General features: G+C 37.9%; 1 protein-coding gene across 1 annotated transcript in view; it reads left to right on the forward strand.

The window, feature by feature from the left end:
• The window catches only part of NFATC3 (nuclear factor of activated T cells 3), a 146,197-nt gene extending 126,421 nt beyond the window's left edge, over nucleotides 1-19,776 (forward strand). Inside the window, exon 10 of the mRNA XM_072422981.1 lies at nucleotides 16,758-19,776. Within this exon, the coding sequence (XP_072279082.1) occupies nucleotides 16,758-16,855 (98 nt within the window). The 3' untranslated portion in view covers nucleotides 16,856-19,776. The remainder of the gene's footprint in view (nucleotides 1-16,757) is intronic.
• Nucleotides 19,777-20,245: the final 469 nt, after the last annotated feature.

The raw sequence follows: 20,245 nt of genomic DNA on the forward strand, positions 1-20,245 counted from the left end.
ATTACTGCTGAGACTAAATAGCCTCTACTACTTTAAGGAGCTCCTGCTCCCTGTGCTGTGTCAGTGTGAACAAGACTGCCCACAGACATGTGAGACCAGGAAGTGCTGCATGCTAACAGAGAACAAGTGCCTCACTTGGCAGCATGGATTACATCCAGAAGTCCTTAAAGAGCTGAGCTCAGTTTTTTCAAACCCAATCAGTTTATTAGTGTAAATAGAGGTATTATATATTCAATCTTTTAAAATTCTAAGGAGGACCAGTATCATGTGATAAAATATTGGGAAGATACAGACCAGCAATTTTTGGCAGTTGCTATAGTATACACCAACTAACTTTGGAGATCTTTTTCCCTTAAATGAAAGTACGAAAGAGGAGATTGGACCTCTTTAGGTCATATAGGCATAGAAAAGACAGGAAAATGTTATAATTTTGATTTGTGCTGTTCTACATATAAAGGATCATTTCAGTGAGGACCATTGGAAAACGACTGACAGATAGAATGTACACAGGGAGTAAAGTTGAGGTTTTTTTTTCAGGGTAAGTACCCCGAAGTGGGGGAAGTCTGTCCCATTGAAAAAGGAAGGAGGCATGCCAAGAGGTTTTAAATCTGGGGAGTAAATATAATGCCATTGATTTATCACAGTTGATCGAATAACATAAAATCGATTTGATGGGAGGGTCATGGCTGGTATGGCTGCCTGATTACCCATTGGTATATGTCCATGTCTTCCAAAACTGATGGTTAGTGAGAAGGGGGGGGAAGGTGATTTATAGGTGATTAACTATATTCTTCTCAATAAATTTGTAATCCCTGTTTAATAAAGCTATCAGGTGATATGGGGATCAAAACTTTGTTTTGTTTTTTTGTTTTTTTTTGAGGTTTTGGAGTTAAAGTTGTATGGGTGTTCCTAAAAATAGAGAAAGGTGGATGAAGGGTCCAAATATGATTAACAAGGGAAAGGTGGATGACGGTGGTCAAAGATCATTAAAGAGAACAGTAAGGTAGGGCTCAAAGGGTTTGTAAATTTCTACAGGCCATCTGGATTCATGATGGCATGTGTCCAAAAACTGCTGCAACTTCTTGTAGCGTTATCAGATGATTGAGAAGCTGCTATTGGTCAGAAAAGAGATTGGATAAGTTTGCCAACTGTAGAAAAGAAAAAATGTCCTCTTGCTCTAGAGCCATGGCCGAATATATATTCACAAACTATATTTGCAAAAGAGTAATAATGGTTTAGTGAGAATAAAGTTTTTTATTAGAATATATATCTGGTACTTTGTGAATAGGTATTTTTGAATCATGTGTAGCTAAAACTGATTGCCCCACAAAAAATATTTAGGTTTGAAGGGGCATAAATATTTGACAGTTTGGGAGTACAGAAAAGTATCTAGAATAACCTGGACCTGAAGCAATTGTTTGTCTTCTGTAGAAAGAGAAGCTCACTCCGCCAAGCAATTTCATAAAGATGAGAAAGGAGGTGCAGATAAAGAAACACCAGGGCATAGATAGGAATATTGGATGATAGCCGGTTTGCCCACCTGTGACATCATAAAGATTCAGATGTGACCCTGTAACAAAAATTGTTCAACAAAGTCTGCATTGTTGCCAATGGGGGGGCATATATGTTCAGCAAAGAGTAGGTCTACATCTAGTACAATTTTTAAGCAAAATGAACCTTGAAGAAGGATCTATGTAAGATTTTATTAGGTGGTGTGGAAGGGCTATGTTGAAGAGTATGACGACCCCCCTATTCACAGGTACGTAATATCTCCTGGAAGGAAACAATTACAGTTAAGAAAAAGTGTACACGCGAGGCTACTTTCCTTCTTTTCACAGGGTGGTTAAGACCTCCAACATTCCAGGATATCGCTGGAAGTGCTGTGAATTTTGTAAGCGGGACACCGTCCCAAATAGGTTGGGAGGATTGGTGTGCATCATTTTTATTTACCTTGGTCTGGGGTAAACCAAATAGCAGAACCATTAGAAAAGGGCAAAATGAGCAGTTCCAGGCTACTTGCTCTACCCAAGGAGGCCGAACTGTCCTGTGGGTAAGGGCCGTAAAAACTTAAATAAGGATCTAAACATAGTACAACATTATAAATCATATTCCGGGAGGCAAGAGCTGGTTAGACCTCTGATCAAGCTATATGATTCACAGAATTCCAGAGAGCCTATTCCATAATGAGTCGCTAAACTTAGAGAAGCTAACCATTTTAACTTCCGTATATAACCAACATCTTTCCCTTTTAAAGGGAAGGTCTTATACTTGAAAGGGAAAAGTTCCAACAGTGCTTACTCTTGGCCTGTGGTGTTGAACAAGTAATATATTTGTACATACCTTACAATCTCGCTAGGGCAAAAAGGGATGTGCTAGTAGCAAAAAAATAGCCCGGGTGTGACAAACCGAGCTCTGGGGCAAAAAACTGAGGGCACATGCAGGAATAAGAATAAGTCGGCACTGTGTGACAAAGCTTGCTACCCAGACTGGCTCGATCCAGTTGGGAGTCAAAAAACAGATAGAAAAGTCTCAGCAGTGTTGCGAGAAGGGAAAAAATGGACGTTTCCCAAATGGACGTAAAATAATTTTAAAGTGGTCAAAAGCAATAGATATTCACTAAAATTTCAGGTAATTGTGGGGTCAATATGAGCTCTACTGCAGAGCACTGGGTGTTATGCCTCTTTTCTGTGGTCAGAGCACCTCTTTCGGCAGAGAGAGAGTGTAGGTAATTAGAAGAAGCCAGGCATTTCTGCTGCGGATTCGCTGACAGCAATTAACCAGGAAAATGAAAATGGAGAGAGGCAGCAGCAGCGCAGGGTCATCCTCAGTCCACCACAAATAGCTCAAAAGGGAGGGTAAGAGAAATAGGAAAGTAAATAAATTTACCTGCACTTGGGCCTGGCCACAAAAAAAATGCACTTTGCACCATTTTTTCTAGGAGTGAAGGATCAGAGCATGGGGATAGCTGGGGTGTCAAAGCAAACAACTTCACTCAGCTCTGTAGGCTGCCTAAGGTGGTACCTGGGCAAACAAGCTGGGATCGCACTGATGCATGAGCAGAAGAGTACCAGCAGGTGTGCAGGGAGCTCTGATAAAACTTGGCCACTACAGTTGGCTCTTCCCCTGAAAGTCCCAAACATTTTTAAATTTTTATTACAAGCTAAACTCACCTTTACTTTCGCAGATCCGTCGATTTTTCTGGATCAGGTCCCACGTTGTTCAGAAACCCTCCTTCGCTTCCTCGGCGCCTGGCACCACTACTTTCTTCTCCCCTCATCTGCCTTCTGCCTAAGTCAACCGATCTTACACTGCACAGGCGCAAGATCAGGTGATGTAGTTCATGTGTGCGATCTGCATTATCTTTTCCCCCATTCCCCAAGGTCCTTATGCCTGGGATCAGGCATGCGCAAAAGGAGCAGCCAAAAGCCTCCTGGGATGCATGACGTATGTGTTCCAGGAGGCTCTGCATGTCTTTATCGCTGAGGTCTGTGAAAATGTGGAATAGCTCCCTCAGGAAGTGGTTTTAGTACGTTCTATAGTTTGATGCTTGATGCTTTTCTAGAAGCCACAAATATAACTGGGTAATAAAGTTTTAACAGCCCCCCCCCCCCCCCTTAGCGATATTCCCGAGCTTGACTCGGGGTTGCTAAAAACATTAAAAAAACAATTACCTTGTTCCGTTGGCGTCCCCCGGCATCCTGCTGGTCCCTGCAGGTCCTCAAGACACCTCTTCTTTCTTCAATCTTCAGCCGGCGACTGCAGAGACGTTCTCCTGGGTTTCCCGGTGACGTCGGTGCGGGTGGGAGGCGCAGCGGGAAAATCAAAAAAAAAATTTGTATTGGATTTAATACAAAATAGCTGTTTTGAGTCCAATACAAAGAAATCTTTATATATTATATATATAATTATATTATACATGCTACTGTATTACATTTCTATTATGTTTTTACAGGTTTCACTATTTATTTATTTTTTAACAGATTTTTGTGTTTTTTTATTTAAAGTTTATTTTTACATTTATTAAATGAATTTCCATGCAAAAAAATGTAACGCTTTTTGCGTGAAAATACGAACATAATTAGAAAACTAGGGGGGTTAAAAAAATAATACTAGAGACTTGTTGATCCAGGGAACATCCGATTTCCTCATGGGACCTGGATTTTTTTTTTTTTATGCTTTCCTCTGAATTCACTATGTACATATAGGTAATGCTGGAATATGCTGGTTTCTAGTATGTTAATTTCATTGATGGTTAAACTTGATGAATTTATGCCTTTTTTTTCAACCTATGTGTCTTTTTATCCTTGTTTAAGTATTTTAACACGTTGTTAACTTTGCTGTCCTAGACCTCAAGATAGAATGGGTAGCTATGTTTTTCCTAAATACCACGATTGATATTTTGTGTGACACTGTGACCATTCTTGCCATTTACATTCCTCCTTATTGTGTTTCTGTTATCTTTTTGGCAACATATTTTATGGCTCTGTTCCTACATGCACTTTTTCTCTGAGCTAGTATTCTCTGCAATGTGCTCCTTCCTGCCCTGGACAGGTTGTCTTTTAGTTACTCCCTCCGGTTCAGCAGTGTCCTGTACTCTTTTCTAAGTCCCAGCCCCTTCTCTATTTCCCATTCCCATATTGATTAGGCCTCTAAACTGCTTCTTTCTTCATTTTGCCCTTGCACGTTATTTGTATAAATCTATGTTCAATAATTGTCCCTTATTGTTGGAGCTCCACTGGACACAGCATCTTTCATGTGCCTTTTTAGAAACCTAAAATGTTTTGTTTTTCACTCCTCCCACACAATGTGGACCTTGGTTTGGACTGTTCTAATCACTACAATCTAGTGATCCCATTCTTGTCTGGAACTCCTTTAACGCATATGTTACTGGAATCCTTTCATATCCAGTCAGGTTTCACTTCACTTCAAGTGCTGGGTCAACCCAACCTTAGGGGAATTGGAGCTGGTGGTTTCTTATGCCAGAGATGCATTTGTCATCTGTCTTGGGTATTAAACCAGAACCTTTTTGATTATCTATAAAACAATATTATGAGCTTTCCTATTTAGGAGTTCAAAGAAAGAAAGCTTTTCTTCTTTAAGCATTGTTACTTTGAGCAGGGTGACAAGACGGGAGATTCTTGCCAAATTCACACAGCCAAATTTTGAGCTTCCTGTTTTCTGTTACAACTATATGGAGGAAAGGTGGTACATTGGTTACTTTTCTGACATTAATCAAGCATTTCAGAGGTATAACCCCAGATATTATACTCTAGAGCAGACTTTCATGACCTTAATATGTGCAGGGATCTTTGATATAAATCTTAGATCTTCAGGGAACCCCTGCCATAAGTATTACATCCGCAGCTCACACTGCTTGTTCCGGGCTTATAGGTATCTCTTGGTATTCAATAACGCTTGACATAATGGTCTCCCGTAAGATCGGCTGTCCCAAAGGCAAAGGAAACAGCAATATTTTGTGAATCCTCCTTGCATTCCCATCAGTAAGCTAAATGACCTTTAGATCCTCTCAGATGTTCCACTGGTGTTTTTTATACTGGATTACTTCAAGTAGTAACTTCATCTTGTCATGGGACTCCTTTAGGTTAACAGAATGGGCAATCAGTAAACATGGTTTGGAATTACCATTATGCAGTAAGACTGCTTTCAAGCTTCTTTTAGAGGAATCAATGAAGAAACGCCATTCAGATGGAACATGCTCTTGTGACAAACTGTTAAAAAGTTCATTTATATCATGACAGTAGCACAGTGAGCCATCACTAGCGAAGAACCTTGTCAAGTTATGATTTCGTTTTCTGTAGTGAGTTACAGTTCCACCCCTGCAAGCAAGTGCTTCTGTTTAAGCCTTGAAGCAAGAAGTTCTGCTTTTTCTTTTTGGAGAGATTTAGATCACGAATGAGATCATTCAGCTCTGCTTGTGTAAAGGTCTCAGGTTCTGAACCTTCATCGGCCAGGTAATAAGGATCAGATGATTCGGGGTTGTAACTGGCTGCAACTCCAGCACATTCCTCATCACCTACAGAAGCGAGTCCATCACGTGGCAGTGCCGGAACTGGCAAGGAATCATCATGGGGAACAGGCCTAATTGCAGAATCGAGGCTGGTATATACAATTTTGTGCTTAGTTTTACCTGAGAATACACTTTTGTTGATGCAGCAAAAATAACAGTCAATTAGATGGTCTTGCGGTTCTCTCCACACCATCGGAATTGCAAATAGCATTGCTGCTTTACGCTGATTTAGCCACGCAGTCCGTTGGAACAACTGGTACAGATTACATGTTGAGCCAAGTGGACAGCCGAAATATAAATTGTATATCTTTTTAAAGTTCTGTGGTAATTTTGCAACGTTGTGCTTTATTTTTACCACTATCTCCAGCATCATCAGGATGCAGTTTAGACAGTTATGACTATGTGGACTGTCTGTCCTTAATGATTTATGAAAATGCTTGCTGCAAGCACCTTGTAGGTGTTCTTTACAAATGATTGATTACTTCCAAAACTGAAATTAATTTACATTGTTTCATTATAATATTGTAGGATAAACTGTCTACTGTAGATGCTGAAAAGTGTCTGGAAGTTTTTCTGTATAGCACCCTTCATTGTTAAGGTAGTAAAAAGTTCTTTTGTAGATGTCTCTCCAACCCCCTAACTTTAAAAGGCTAAGGTCCAACAGCCATTTTGACAAGGTGCCTCTCATGTTGATAAAGTGCATATGACAGAGTATGGGCACTGCTGTGGATGGTTGACCTGCCCTAACATCTTTGCACCTCTTAAGGCCTATCACTAGCCTAAAGACAGGTACAGGAGCTATTCATGGGCAAAAACATCTTCTGGGGTCCCTAGAATCCCAAGATCACATGTGTACTCAAGGAAAACAGTATGCTAAAAACAGTATCCTAAGGAAGAAAATAACCCCTAATTCATCACCGTGGAGATGAATATATGGATGGGCAACTGGTCTTTCCCCTGATGTCTCACCTTATATCCTTACAAAGGACCTGATAGATATGAGTTCAGATTAGAGCTGCACCTGCCTAGTACCCTGACAAGTCTTTTGCATCAGTTTGTCTACCCAGCTTACAAAGCAGCAGTCCAACAGAGATTCTAGAATCCTAGGTGGATGACCTTAGTAGTTTTAATGAGGGCACCACTGTGACATGAACAACACATCAATACGCTATTGAATAAAATGCTTACATTGCTTGAACCTACGAATACGTGGCCTACCTAAGTGTATTTTGGATCTACCAGCTTCAATCATTGATGTCTTTTAGGAGATGGCACTGCCTATTCTTTTTTGATCCCTTAGAATTAGACATAGTTCTAAAGGGCCCTGGTGCACTGTCCATGAGATGGACCTACTGAGAGATATAATAGCCAAACTACACTACTATGAATCAAAGAAGTAGCCTCTGCTGGCAGTTAGGATATTGCCTAGTCTGTAGTCTTGGAACCATTATTGCAATAAATACTGCTGGATGTTCCTGTTGAATCCACGTTTTATCTATTATTTTATCTAAGACAATCTATTCTGCTAGACACCAGAATATACGTACACTTTCCCAGCAGGGTGAGGATGAGCAGTTTTTGTTGTACACCATGGGGGTGCAGAATTGGGTCCACTGAGGTCTATAAGTCAGTAAAGTGAATTTAAAGTGCTGGTCTAGTTAAGCTGTTCAGTGATATTGACAGAAATGGGAAACTCACAATATAATGATGTTTTACTGATTGTGCCATTTTTGATTCTATAGATAAATATCAGAATCTGGTTGTGAGGGCTGACGGGGACACCAATTGGAAGTGTCCATACAAATATAACAGTCTAGGGAAAGCATTCATTTTTGGTGGCTATCTTTTACAAAAGAGGGGAATAATTTGCTTTTTATAGTGCATTGACCAATGTGGTAAGATGAATAACCAGATAGAGAAGAGAATCAGATTTCCGAATAAAATCATATCATTTTTAAGGTTAAGGAAGCCACATGATCAGTTATTATACAGCAACAGACTTGGTTCCATTAATGTATAATCCAAATACTGATGAAAACAACTTAAAAATATGACGTAGGTTGGGGATGGTGATAAAGGGATAGGTTAGTTGTATAAAGGACATCTTCTGCGAAAAGTGCACATTTATAATCTAACATCCGTGTGACCAGAAATTGCTGTTGCTAGCAGCTTGTTGCCCCTGAGCAAATATAAGTTGGCAGTGTAAATGATGTCAGTTGTTTCATCTGGAGCTTGATGATATTTCATGAATCATACAATCTCTAATTGTATTTTCTGAATGAACAATCTCTAGAAAAGGGATTTTAACTTTTACCATATGTCTGGTCATTATCATGGAGCAGATTTGCCAGGCATAAGCTGTTCTTGGGAGGATGTTTATAGATGGTAAGCCCTGATTTATCTAAGATGTTGTCCAAAGCTAAATTAGAATCTCCCATAAGGATTAAAGTCCCTGCATCTGCGGCATTAGCTTAGTAAAGACAGACAAAAATGGTATTTTCCAAATGTTGGTGTGTGGTAAACTAAGAATTTGGTCAAGGATTTGCCCAAGACAGCCTAAATTATTAAATATGTACTTTCAAGATCTTTGACAATTTCTTGGGAAGTTAACATCAGGCTCCTAGATATTTTTTACTTTATTTACCTTGATTCTTTACTTTGGCATTTGCAAGTATTAGTTTTTGTTTACATATAATGGGACTACTTAGTGGAGAAGTTGGAAGTTAAATGAGAAGTTGAGGCCCTAGGGTTTAGGAGTGAGAAGGCTGATGGAAAGATAGAAGCCTTTTTTTTCTTTTTTAAAGCTTGCTCAGTGTTATAATTCTCCCCTCAATGCCACACAAAATCCTTAGCACTTTGAAAGCTAATTTAGTTTGTCTGCAAGAATCACACTCTGTATCTCGGTAAACATTTTTCCAATTGATCTGGACTCTTAAAATACTTTTATTTTTTATTTTTTTTTTTACAATGCCTTAATATAAACACAAATTGTCTTTCCCATGTTGGGTGGTTGAAACCCATAAGTATGGTTTGTGAAAACTGTAACCAGATTCTTCTTCCCTTTCTAGACAAACATTTTGCAGGATTAAACCCGCTTCTTCAAGGTAAGGAGAAATATCACATTGGTTTTTCTAGAGACTTTTATTGCTAAATGGAATAACATTACAATTCTGGTCGCATTAGACATTGAAGCACTCAATATTATCCACAACTCTAAAAGGAGTAACTATACTTATGTAAACAACAACAAAAAATTTAGTTGATTTAGAAGCCTCATACAGCAACTTGGATTGGTCTAATGATCTGAATTTGTTATAATAATTTTTTACAATCTTTTGCTATAGTTTCATAAGAGTAACCTTTGAGGGCTTTGGCCTGAATTTCAAAGTCTTCTTTCAATGTGCAGTTCCTTTTAATGCAACGGAACTAGCTGCATGGTATACTTCTGATTAATGGTCTCCGATGTGAGCCCTCTGCGTGGAGAGTGGTATTCCCAGCAGTCGCTTTATGATATAGGTTCGTGGAAATGGTAGAATCAGAATTAATTTTTGACTGTTATATCCAAAAAAAGTGATGGATTGTTAAATCAAAGGAAAAGATAAATTTCAGATAAAATGTATTACCTGTAGTAGAATAAATAACTATTGTTAGGTATCGGTGTCACCTGTCCACAGTATAAGGATAGTATATGGCACAGGTACATCGAGACGTCCACACTGGAAAACAATTGTTTTTCCCATCCACCTAAATAAAGTTTTGCATAGGTCGGGGCATATTTTAATCCTTTGGCCATGCCAAGGACTTGTAAATACAATTGGTCATTAAACAAAGATGTTTTTGTAAGTATAAAGTTATTATAATGTGTTTGTGATTTCACCTCATGTGGTAGGAAAGAAGAAAGTACTTCTAACCCTCTCACATGAGGTATACCTGAATTGGGTGCTTCAATGTCTAATGCGACCAGAATTGTATTCTGTGGCACTCTGCAGCCTTCAATTTTTTAAAGTAAATCTGAGGTGTCTTTAGGATAAGATGGAAAATTAATAACCAATGGTCGCAAATGATTGTCCCAATTCACTGGGTCTGGATGCTATGGAATTTACACCTGAGATGTCATTGTTAAGTCTTTTATACTTTAGTTTTTCTAGAGACTTTTGTTGCTAAATAGTATAACATGAAACAACAATGTGATATTTATCCTTACCCTGAAGAAGCAGGTAAACGTGTTGGGTTAAAGTGCATATCTGGTTTAAAATTGTGACCTTTATACCTTTTGTGGACTGACTCAGGAAGTTGCATTTGTATTTACAAACATGTGTCATTTAGATGTCAAAATAGTTTTTATGAATAACTTATCAAAGTTTTTTTGATGTTTTATTAAGCCTTGTACCACAGTAATGCCTTGGCTTTTTTAGATTGCTCTATTTTATGAGCAATCATTAGCCCACTATTTGGGTGGTTTTACAAAGTGTGTCTCCCATTTAGGAGGTTGCAGAGCTTACTTGAGTATTCTTAATATGGTGACTTTTTTGCTTTTAAATCCCTGTCTAGTCATCTTATTTGTTTTCCTCATATAGTGCAGCAAATGGATTTAGGTCCATACCTAACCAGCATGCATTGGCAGATTGTTGAAAGGGCAAGCATCCTGAAAAACCAGCATATGATCTTTACTCACCCTTCCACAATACTTTTACTAGGATAGACCATATTTTACTTTTGCACTCATCCAACCCTTTAATCGGACATGTTCTCAACTGGTTCTGGTTCAAAAATCACTCCCTTATATCACATTAATCATTTTGTATTGTTTTAGAGCATGTCAGCATGAAAATCTTCAGCAAAAAATATTATGGCAAATATCTCACCTGTTACAGTTTAGAAAGTGCATAAGTTTATGTTTTGGGTGACATAACTTAAAACGGTCTTAACTAATAAATCGAACAAGTGTCTTTTAATGGGGGGATTGTAAGCACCTCCCTGAGATGGCTCAGGGCTCCCTGACAGCATCCCAGTGCACATGCCCAGAGCTGTCAGATAGACTTTCGGAAGACAATCTTGAGAATGGATGGAACTTCTCCATTCTAGCAGCAACTCAGTGCTGGATCTCTGGGTATCCAGGCATTGTTCTCCAAAAGTCAGCTCAAGGGAGGGAGCCTGTAGGGAGAGAGTAATGTGTGATGGAGGGGCAAAATGAGGGAAGACAGGGCGGGGGAGGAAAAGAATGAGGGGCCTTTTTCTGTCATGTAATGGCAAGTAGACTATCAGCCTGGTCATTACGAAATGCAGCAAAAAGGTTCTACAGAAGTAGCGCTAAGTACTTTGTTTTTTGGGTCCTTGGAATAGTGACTGAAACTCCCCGGTGACTCATCGGATGCAGAAGCCGGCCCGAAGTAGAGAGAAGAAGACGGAGATTGCGTCGATGGACAACGCGGGATGCCAGCGGATCAGGTGAGGCTCTCTTTACTAGTACCTCCCATAGAATTACCTACCCCGACTGTGAATTGGGGTTACCACTTTTAGCAACTTTTTTCTACCCCGAGTCACACTCTAGGGAGGTTAAAGTAGCACTTGCAATTACGTTGCTGCTCTGCACAGCACCTCGCTGGTTCCTTCACCATGGCCACTTGTTCTGTGAAAAAAAACCTAGAGCCTCCCTTCTCACTGCAGTTATTTTGAATAAAAGGTCACATTTGAAAGACTTAAAACCTACTATCTCAATTATCTATTTGGGATACCACCTCTTCTTTTGACTGTCATTTGCTCTTATTTGTTTAAATGGTCTCTATTTGAGGAAGGGTGAGAGGCTGTTGCTTTAAAATTCTACTTTTGTTTTTGCTTTAGGCTGCTCTCCCCTTTGAGTGTAAAATATACTCCCCTTTTTTGCTGCTTCTTTCCTTCCACCTGCGTTGTTGAAGAGTGGGCGATTATACCACCAGTATCTGATTCTGGTCTGGATCATTGCACGAAATTGTATGGAGGGTTGCAACACAAAGGAGCTGAACAAATTAAAATATGAAAATATAGTTTTAAAAACGAAAGTGCCAGAGTTTGTGGGGTATAGTGTTATTTTTGCAGCTTTGGATGCCTGCTGCCTTCTGTAGGTGCTTTCTAAAGATACATTTGGTTTTTTTTCACCCTCGGATAATATATATTGTTTGCTTTACTCAAATAGTTTGCTTAACTTCATCACTTTTTCAACCTCACATACCTAGAGTCTGCCCTTTACCTTTGCCATTTTTGCGACATATATTGTAACCTGCTAGTTTGTCCAGGACTGACTGGGCCAGCAAATATAGCCCAAAAGTTGGTTATTTAATGCTAAGAAATGTCCCCAAGAACTTCAAAACTTAACTGCCGGATCTACTGCAAGTCTTGCAACAGTTTGTGTCAGTGTGCATGCATCTACAATCAGAGATTGTACAAATTTAACTGAATTTGAGGGTGTACCAGGAAAACAACTTTTAACTGTCCAAAAATATCAAGATAGCAACACTACAGATTTGCCACTGAACATCAAAGCAAAGACCAATTCAAAGTAACAGGGCCTTTTCCCGCAGTATACATCTATTGTTTTTTTGTTGTGGTTTTTCAAAAAACTATTAAAAAGCCAAATTTTTCTTGTATCCTATTACACTGGTTAACAAACATTTACTTCCCAATCATATTAAAGTCATTTTAGGTTATGTTTGATGCACAGATTCCAAATATAGTATTGATTTTGCTAGATTGCCTCTGTATACAAAATTACATTTTTGAAATACGTAATGTCAATATATTCTATTTTCAGTATATTTACAGAACCAATTACAAAGAAGTCTGTAGTCTGCCATCATGTGTGTCTATCCCATCTGCCCTGATACCTTTCTTCCATCACCTTTATATCTTGATAGAACCTCTCACCCTTGTTCCTCACTGAAATTGCCATGGTTTTCTGGAAATTTTGCAAATGGCTATGGAGATAGTATACCTTTATGCTCATAGTTTTTTTTTTAAGTTTAAGTTTTGTACCACTTCTTCATAATTTTGTGCTTTATGGTTACCCAAGAAATTCTTGATAATAATGACATAGCTGTGCCAGGCAGAAGCTTCAGTATCAGTCATGTAACTTGTGAAATTTGAATCATTTATCAGTTTTCATATTTGGGGGTTCATCAAAGATTCCTTCTTTTAATTTTTCAGTACTCAATTCTGGGAAGAATCTACAAATGTATTTAAAGTAATCACTCCTTGTTCAGAGCTCTAACAAATTGCTTCATTAATCCCAACTTTATGTGTAGTGGAGGGAGAATGATTTTTTCTTTGTCAACCATTGGCTTGTTAATGATATTGGCTGCACCTTTTTTCATGTTTTCCCTGGGAGACCATGTTGTTTTTTTCCAGTGATCCTGCTTTGCTCTACTATCCCACAAGCACATGAAACATGGGTACTTTGTGTATCCACTTTGCTGCCCAAGTAGGAAGTTAACCATTTTTAAATCAACACAAATAGACTATTGGTGTTCATGATAGCAAAGCTTTTGTAAGGCCATTTGGATATTTTCATGTTCTTCTTAAAGTTTTGTTGAGTGGCCAATTGGAATTGATGCATATCAGTTGCCATTATGCAGTAAAACAGATTTCAAACTTCGAGTGGAACTGTCTATGAAAAGCCACCAGTCTTCTGTTTGGTATTCTGGTACTCCCATATGGGCTAGTAGTAGTTTAGTGATGTTACAACAGTACACAAAGTCTCCATCTTCACTGAAATATGGTAGGAGTGTCACCTCTCTTGTCCTATAAACCGTTATTTTACCTTCCAGTCTCAGACAGTTCTTATATTTTAGCCTGGATGCTAAAAGTTCAGATGCTTGTTTTGACAGACTTAGGACATATATTAAATCATTGTTCTCTTCTTGGGAGAACTGCTGGTTTGATAAAACACTTCCTTCATTTTCACTTTCACTGCTAACTCCTGGATTACTCTCCAAACCCTTTATATCCTCCATGACGGATACAGCAATATGTGGCACAGGTCGTCTTGCTGATTCCACTCCCACTTGTTTTTCTTGTAACGATTGAAACCTTTTATATTTACAGCACAAAAATAACAATCATTATGATGATTTTTTGGGCTATCGCCATACCATAGGTAAACCAAGTTTCAAACCTTTCAGTTTTCCATTTTTTCTATATAATAATAATAATGCTACATTTAATATATAAAATGAAAAACATCAGTGTAAATAAAGATTGATAATATTATGCTGTGTTAACATTTGTTGTTGGTAAAATCGATGTCATCTAGAGATTTAGCAGACCTGAAAGACACTAAATATATTAAAAAAATCCTTGACAATTGTTTTTTTTGTTGAGCTGTGTTTTAATTATTTATTATTATTAAACATGATTTATATAGCGCCAACATATTACGCAGCGCTGTACATTAAATAGGCATTGCAAAGGACAACTAGATACCGACATTGCTTAAGTAGGAGCAATCCGAAAAGGACGAGGAAAACCATTCCAAAGAGTTGGAGCAGCTCTAGAATAGAAAAGTGCGTGCGATGAGATTATGAGTGAGGAATTTCGTAGTAGGTCATTGGAGGAGCGAAGAGAGCAGCAAGGGGAGTATTTTTTTACCAGGTTAAAAAGTAAGTGGGACAAGAACTGTGGAGAGATTTGAAGGCAAATCACAGGAGCTTGAAATGTGGAAGCCAATGGGAGGTGAAATGAAGCCAACTACAGAACTACAAAGAGATGCAGCAGAGGAGTAGTGGTGGGAAGGATGAAGATAATAGAGGAGAGAGTTGGGTTAGTGGAATACCAGACAGGATGATGTTACAGTAGTCCAGATGAAATAGGAGCTAATAAAATAAGGAGTTTGTTGATCTCTGAGGACAAGTAGGGGTGGATTTTGGAGATGTTGCGCAGATGTAAGTGACAGGACCTGGAGATGTTCTGAATATGAGAGGGCAGAATCGAAGGTGATGCCAAGACAACCTGCCTGAGAGGAGGGAAGAATAATCGTGTTTACTGTTAGATTTGGAATGTGAGGGGGGGGAAGTTGATGAGTTCCGTTTTATCTAGGTTGAGTTTCAGAAATCTGTCAGCCATCCATGATGCTATGCCTGACAGGCAGCGTGAAACCTTGTCCCGGACTGAGGGCGACTAGTCAGGGGTGGACAGATAGATTTAAGTGTCATCAGCATACAGATGGTACTGTAAACCAAAGGGGATATAAGACTATTGAGTGAGGAGGTGTGCAGAGAAAAGTGAAACGGTCCAAGGACTAACCCTTGGGGAACACCAACAGGGAGGAGAGTGGGAGAGGAGGAATTACCATTGAAAGAAACTTGAAAGGAATGGTCAGACAGGTAGGAAGCAAATCAAGAGAGAGCAGTGTCACTGATACCTATGGAGCACATGATTTGGATTAGGAGGCACTGATAAACAGTGTCCAAAGCATAGGAAATATCTAGGAGAAGGGAAAAGTTGCCATGAGACTAGGCCTCTGATGAGATCTTTAGCTTTTTAGTAAGGGCTGTTTCGGTGGAATGGGCAGCTCGAAAGCCAGACTGGAGGAGGTATGGAGGAAGCACAGAGGATGCGCTGAGAGCCACCATCTTCTTCCTGCTTCTGCATACATTACCTGATCTTGTACTGAGCAGGCAGGCGATGTAGCCACTGCAAATGGGGGAAAAAAAAGAATGCTGATCTTACTGCGCATGTTTAAGATCTGCATTTTTTCTCCCCATTGAAGAAAAAGCTCCTTTTGTGCATGGAAGGAAGGAAGGAACAGCCAAAAGCCATTTGGGATGAATGACGTCAGTGTTGCAGGAAGCTGTACGCTCCCATTCTGTCTTTATCGCCGCGGCTTCACCTAGCAAACTCCTTGCAGATAGTGATAAAGATTTGAACCTGGGACCCAAGCGCTGCAATGGCAAGGTTTCTAATATCTGAGCCACCTCTAATCCTTACAAAATCTATGGTGCCTGGGATAAAGACAACCGTAGTCCTTGATGGAACCTCCCCCCTATATATGGAAATTGTAAAAATATATATTGTGTTTGTACTCCGCTCTAAATACTCCTTATTGACAAAAGGGTGCTTATTGTCTTAGAAATTCACAAGAATATACCCAGAGCATTTCACCTCTCACAACCTTCGGTGAGGTTTGCTGTTGGGTTTCCCAGGAATTTAGACAGTGGTGAGCAAACCTATGACAAACTAATTTCTGGTGTATATATTTATCTAACTTCAGATTTATTAGGGATGAAGTTTAAGTATTTTAGTTTTCATTTTACAAATGTTGATACTGATATTTCTAAGTGTATTGCAGAAAAAATTACCCTTTTGTAGGTTAAGTGACCATTTAGGGAAAAACAGTGCCACTGCATAGCAGTTAACATCAAGGAGCAGCTGCTCTTGTGTCTGCCTTGTCCCCTTATTGCCAAAATCCACCACTCTTGAAATTTTCAAGTATCAACCAACAAGGAAAGTAAAGAACAGGTATAAGCAAGCCCCACTGCCTTACGTGATGGTGTTTAGGCTTTGCTGATCATTAGCAAAGAGCACTGCAATAGTTGGTCCCTTAAGCTGTACATTCATCCTGCACTCCTGGATGGTAGTGAGATAAAAGCAGAAACTTTGTGGTGCTTGCTATAGTGCAACAGGTTTTCCCTGTCATGTTCTTTTAGATTCTTTTTATACTGTTTTGACCTTTTTTTTTTCATTTTTTTTTTTTTTACAGTAAATGAAATCATTGGACGTGATATGTCACATGGAACCACAGGGATGCCTCAGGAATGTCAGGAGTCCAAGGAGGGCAGTATAGCAGATGTGGTCTAAAAAGAAATGTCCAATGGAAACAAAAAATGATGATGGCAGAAGGGCTAATCTACAGTTTCCTTATGTCTGTCGCTGGTTAATTTCTTCCATTTTTGTTTTATTTTTTGTCTTGTTAGAGAAATTAACTTACACTTCAAAATCAAACATACAACAAACTGCATATTACCAACATTGTCCAATTTTACCTAAGAAGTTCCCTAAGGAGTCATTATCCCCTTTTTAAATGCAATTGAGTATATTTAAAAGAATGTTAATGCATGTTTTACTTTGATGTAGACCATCATTATATGTACAAAGCCTTGGCTTTTGGTTTCCTTTTTTTATAACAACTAACTACATAGGGGCTAATTTTCTCAGGGAAAACAATATAAATTTTAGATTTGATGCAGATTTTATATATATGCATTAAAAAAACAATCATTTCAGCAAAGTAAATCTATTTCATAAATAAGATATGTGTTATGATTGTCATGCAACATATATATTAAAATAAAAATACATTTGCACACAGGGCTTAGTCGTGCCCCACTATGTTCTTGAATAAAGTTAAATGACAATGAGAGTAGAGTAAACCTAGAGCTACACTGGGGAATAAATTTATTTTTTCTGAAAACTTTGAAGTACACCTAGCAGTCTAGCAGTGGGCAATGCCGCCTTTTAAAAGCTCTCAGCAAAGGGGTTTGTTTACAACAAATATTAAACAAAAGATTTTAAGTTAATGTAGTTACATATGTCCATAAATACTAAAGGCTCATTTACTTCTTTTTAAAGTGACTTTTTTTCCAAGGAAAATTTGGTGATGGAGTCACTTTAAGTATATGTAAATACTTTTATATCCACAGTTTGAGGTGCACCATAATGTCTTGTTAACAGTCATATTATTAGCACATTCAGTGTGTTGCAAATGATGTGACTGTCAACAGGTAGTTCAACCCCTAGTAGCAAATAAATGTAATCACTCTCCATAATATAAGGTATAATCTGCCTTAGATATGTTACTGTCAAATATAGAAGACTTTGGACTTCAGAGTCTTTTGTACATGTTTCATGCACTCCAATTTATATATGTATGTATGTATATGTGTGTATATATATATATATATATATATATATATATATCATATTTATCATCACAACAGGTTTCTGACCTCCTTTTATAGTAAATGCATTAGTGATTGAAGAATAGTTGCCTTGATTTTTTTTTTCTCCTCTATATGCTCCTCTCCATGTCAAAGGAAGCCAAGGTACATATAGCCTGAAATAGTTACCAAAAGTGCCACTGGGTCAAGTCATGAAACACTATTTCTATTGACTTTTGCTTATAGTATAGTAAACATCATATGTTTGTTTTAGTTGGTGACAAAAAGGTTTAATTAACTATCTTTTTGGATGTTTTATTTGCATAGTTATATAATTTATAATATATTTCTACACTTATTTCTTTAGGAAACCTGTAGTGAGGAGTCTAATGTTTTCTGCCATTTCTGACTTCCTTTTACAAGGCTAACAGAATTTCTTGTAAATCCTCACGTTAAAATACTTTTCCAATTATTATTAAACCCCACAACAAGTAAGGGCATTTTAATGATCTTTATACTTGTGGGCCATTTATTTGCAAAGCTGCATGATTAGCAAGAGAGACTGAAAACCAGGATTTTCAGAAAGAGACCAGGAATCGCAATCGCTTTTTACGTGGTGTTTTAGTTTAACTTTCCCACATATTGCCACTCTGAATTTAACTGAAATAGACAGACAGTATATAATAGCAGCAAATTCCTTACAGATATGTTTTCTTGAATTTTTTATTATACCTCTTCTTACATGCACACAGGTCAGATAATTTGTTGTTGGAAACAAACAATTAGCAACTGAATCGTTAACAAAAAAAGTGCACAACAGGCCAACGCTGATGAATGAGGGATGTCGTTAGAAACGAACAACCGTTCTGGCAGATCCGTTCGGACGACAATCGTTCACTTTCTACATTCCGTACATGTTACTTTCTGCATTTTTCAAACGATCACATCTTGTGTCTGTACATTATTGGTGGATTATGTTTGAACGTTCAAAATAATCTGTAACAAACGTTAATCTGCTGTTAACCGTTCGTTTTCCAACAACAGTTATCGGATGTGTGTACGTAGCCTTACTGTGAACTATTTATGAAACCTTTAAAAGACCTTACATAAACAATCTTGCATTTTTGCAGTATAGAGACTACAATCCCTAACCTCTTAAATCAATATTCATCCACCAGCATTAGAACTGATACAGCATTAACATAATACAATTAACAAACAGCATTAATATTTACATGCTATACCAAGATTATAGGAAAGGAAATAAAATGAGAAAAGGTATTTCAATTTCATTAAAATGTAAGACTATATATTTTAAACCAAAGTGATAACAACCAAATATTAAAAGGCAAATACCAATGCAACTAAAAGAGCATAGCACCTTTAGAAAAAAATGTATAATAAAATTCCTAAGGAATCGTGTAATTCTACAATACTGCTGTATGGATCTAAGCTTGGGAAGCTTAGGTAGAGAACCTTTCAGGTATTCACTGTGAGATATCAATGTGGTTAAAGCATAAGTTTTGGACTTGCGACTTTCCACTGACGTAATCATAAAAAATCTACAAATAACAATGCTGTTCAAGGGACAACCTGTCCTGATGTAAATTCAATTTACTCAATATATTTATTGGTAGATTTTGCTGATGTTAAAGGTCAAATCTTGAAAAGATTTGTTGTCAGTCTGCTTAACTAAAATTGAGTAGGGATGCAAAAACCAATGAGACTTCTTAGGTGAGTACTTTAAAGCAATGCAATTTTGAAAAAGTAACTTACAACCATAGTTTTATTATATTAGAATTTGTATGATTTGTTTGATTTCAAATATATACATATGCAAAAGCTTTTGTCTTTGTTTTTGTTTTTTTCCTATCACAGTAGAGTTTCCTGGATGTCTGTCATAGAATACCTTATTTAAAGATATGGTTTGAATTAATTAAAGAGATATACCACTTAGGACTTCTTTCACCTGATAAACATGACAGATGACACAACAGAACTACATTTTTGGGTTGTAAACAGTAAAGAACACAGTTAAGGCACATATATAGCTGCCCATTTAAATGTCGTAATAAATGCTTTTTGTCAAATCCACAATTGATATTATTATTATTATTATTACTAAACAGGATTTATATAGCGCCAACATATTACGCAGCGCTGTACATTAAATAGGGGTTGAAGATGACAGACTAATACAGACAGTGATACAGGAGGAGAGGACCCTGCCCCGAAGAGATTACAATCTAGTAGGTGGGGGAATTTACACACAATAGGATGGGAGATATGTAATGGTGGGAAGTAGTGATGG

This window comes from Pyxicephalus adspersus, chromosome 9 (assembly GCF_032062135.1).
Source record: "Pyxicephalus adspersus chromosome 9, UCB_Pads_2.0, whole genome shotgun sequence".
NCBI lineage: Eukaryota > Metazoa > Chordata > Amphibia > Anura > Pyxicephalidae > Pyxicephalus > Pyxicephalus adspersus.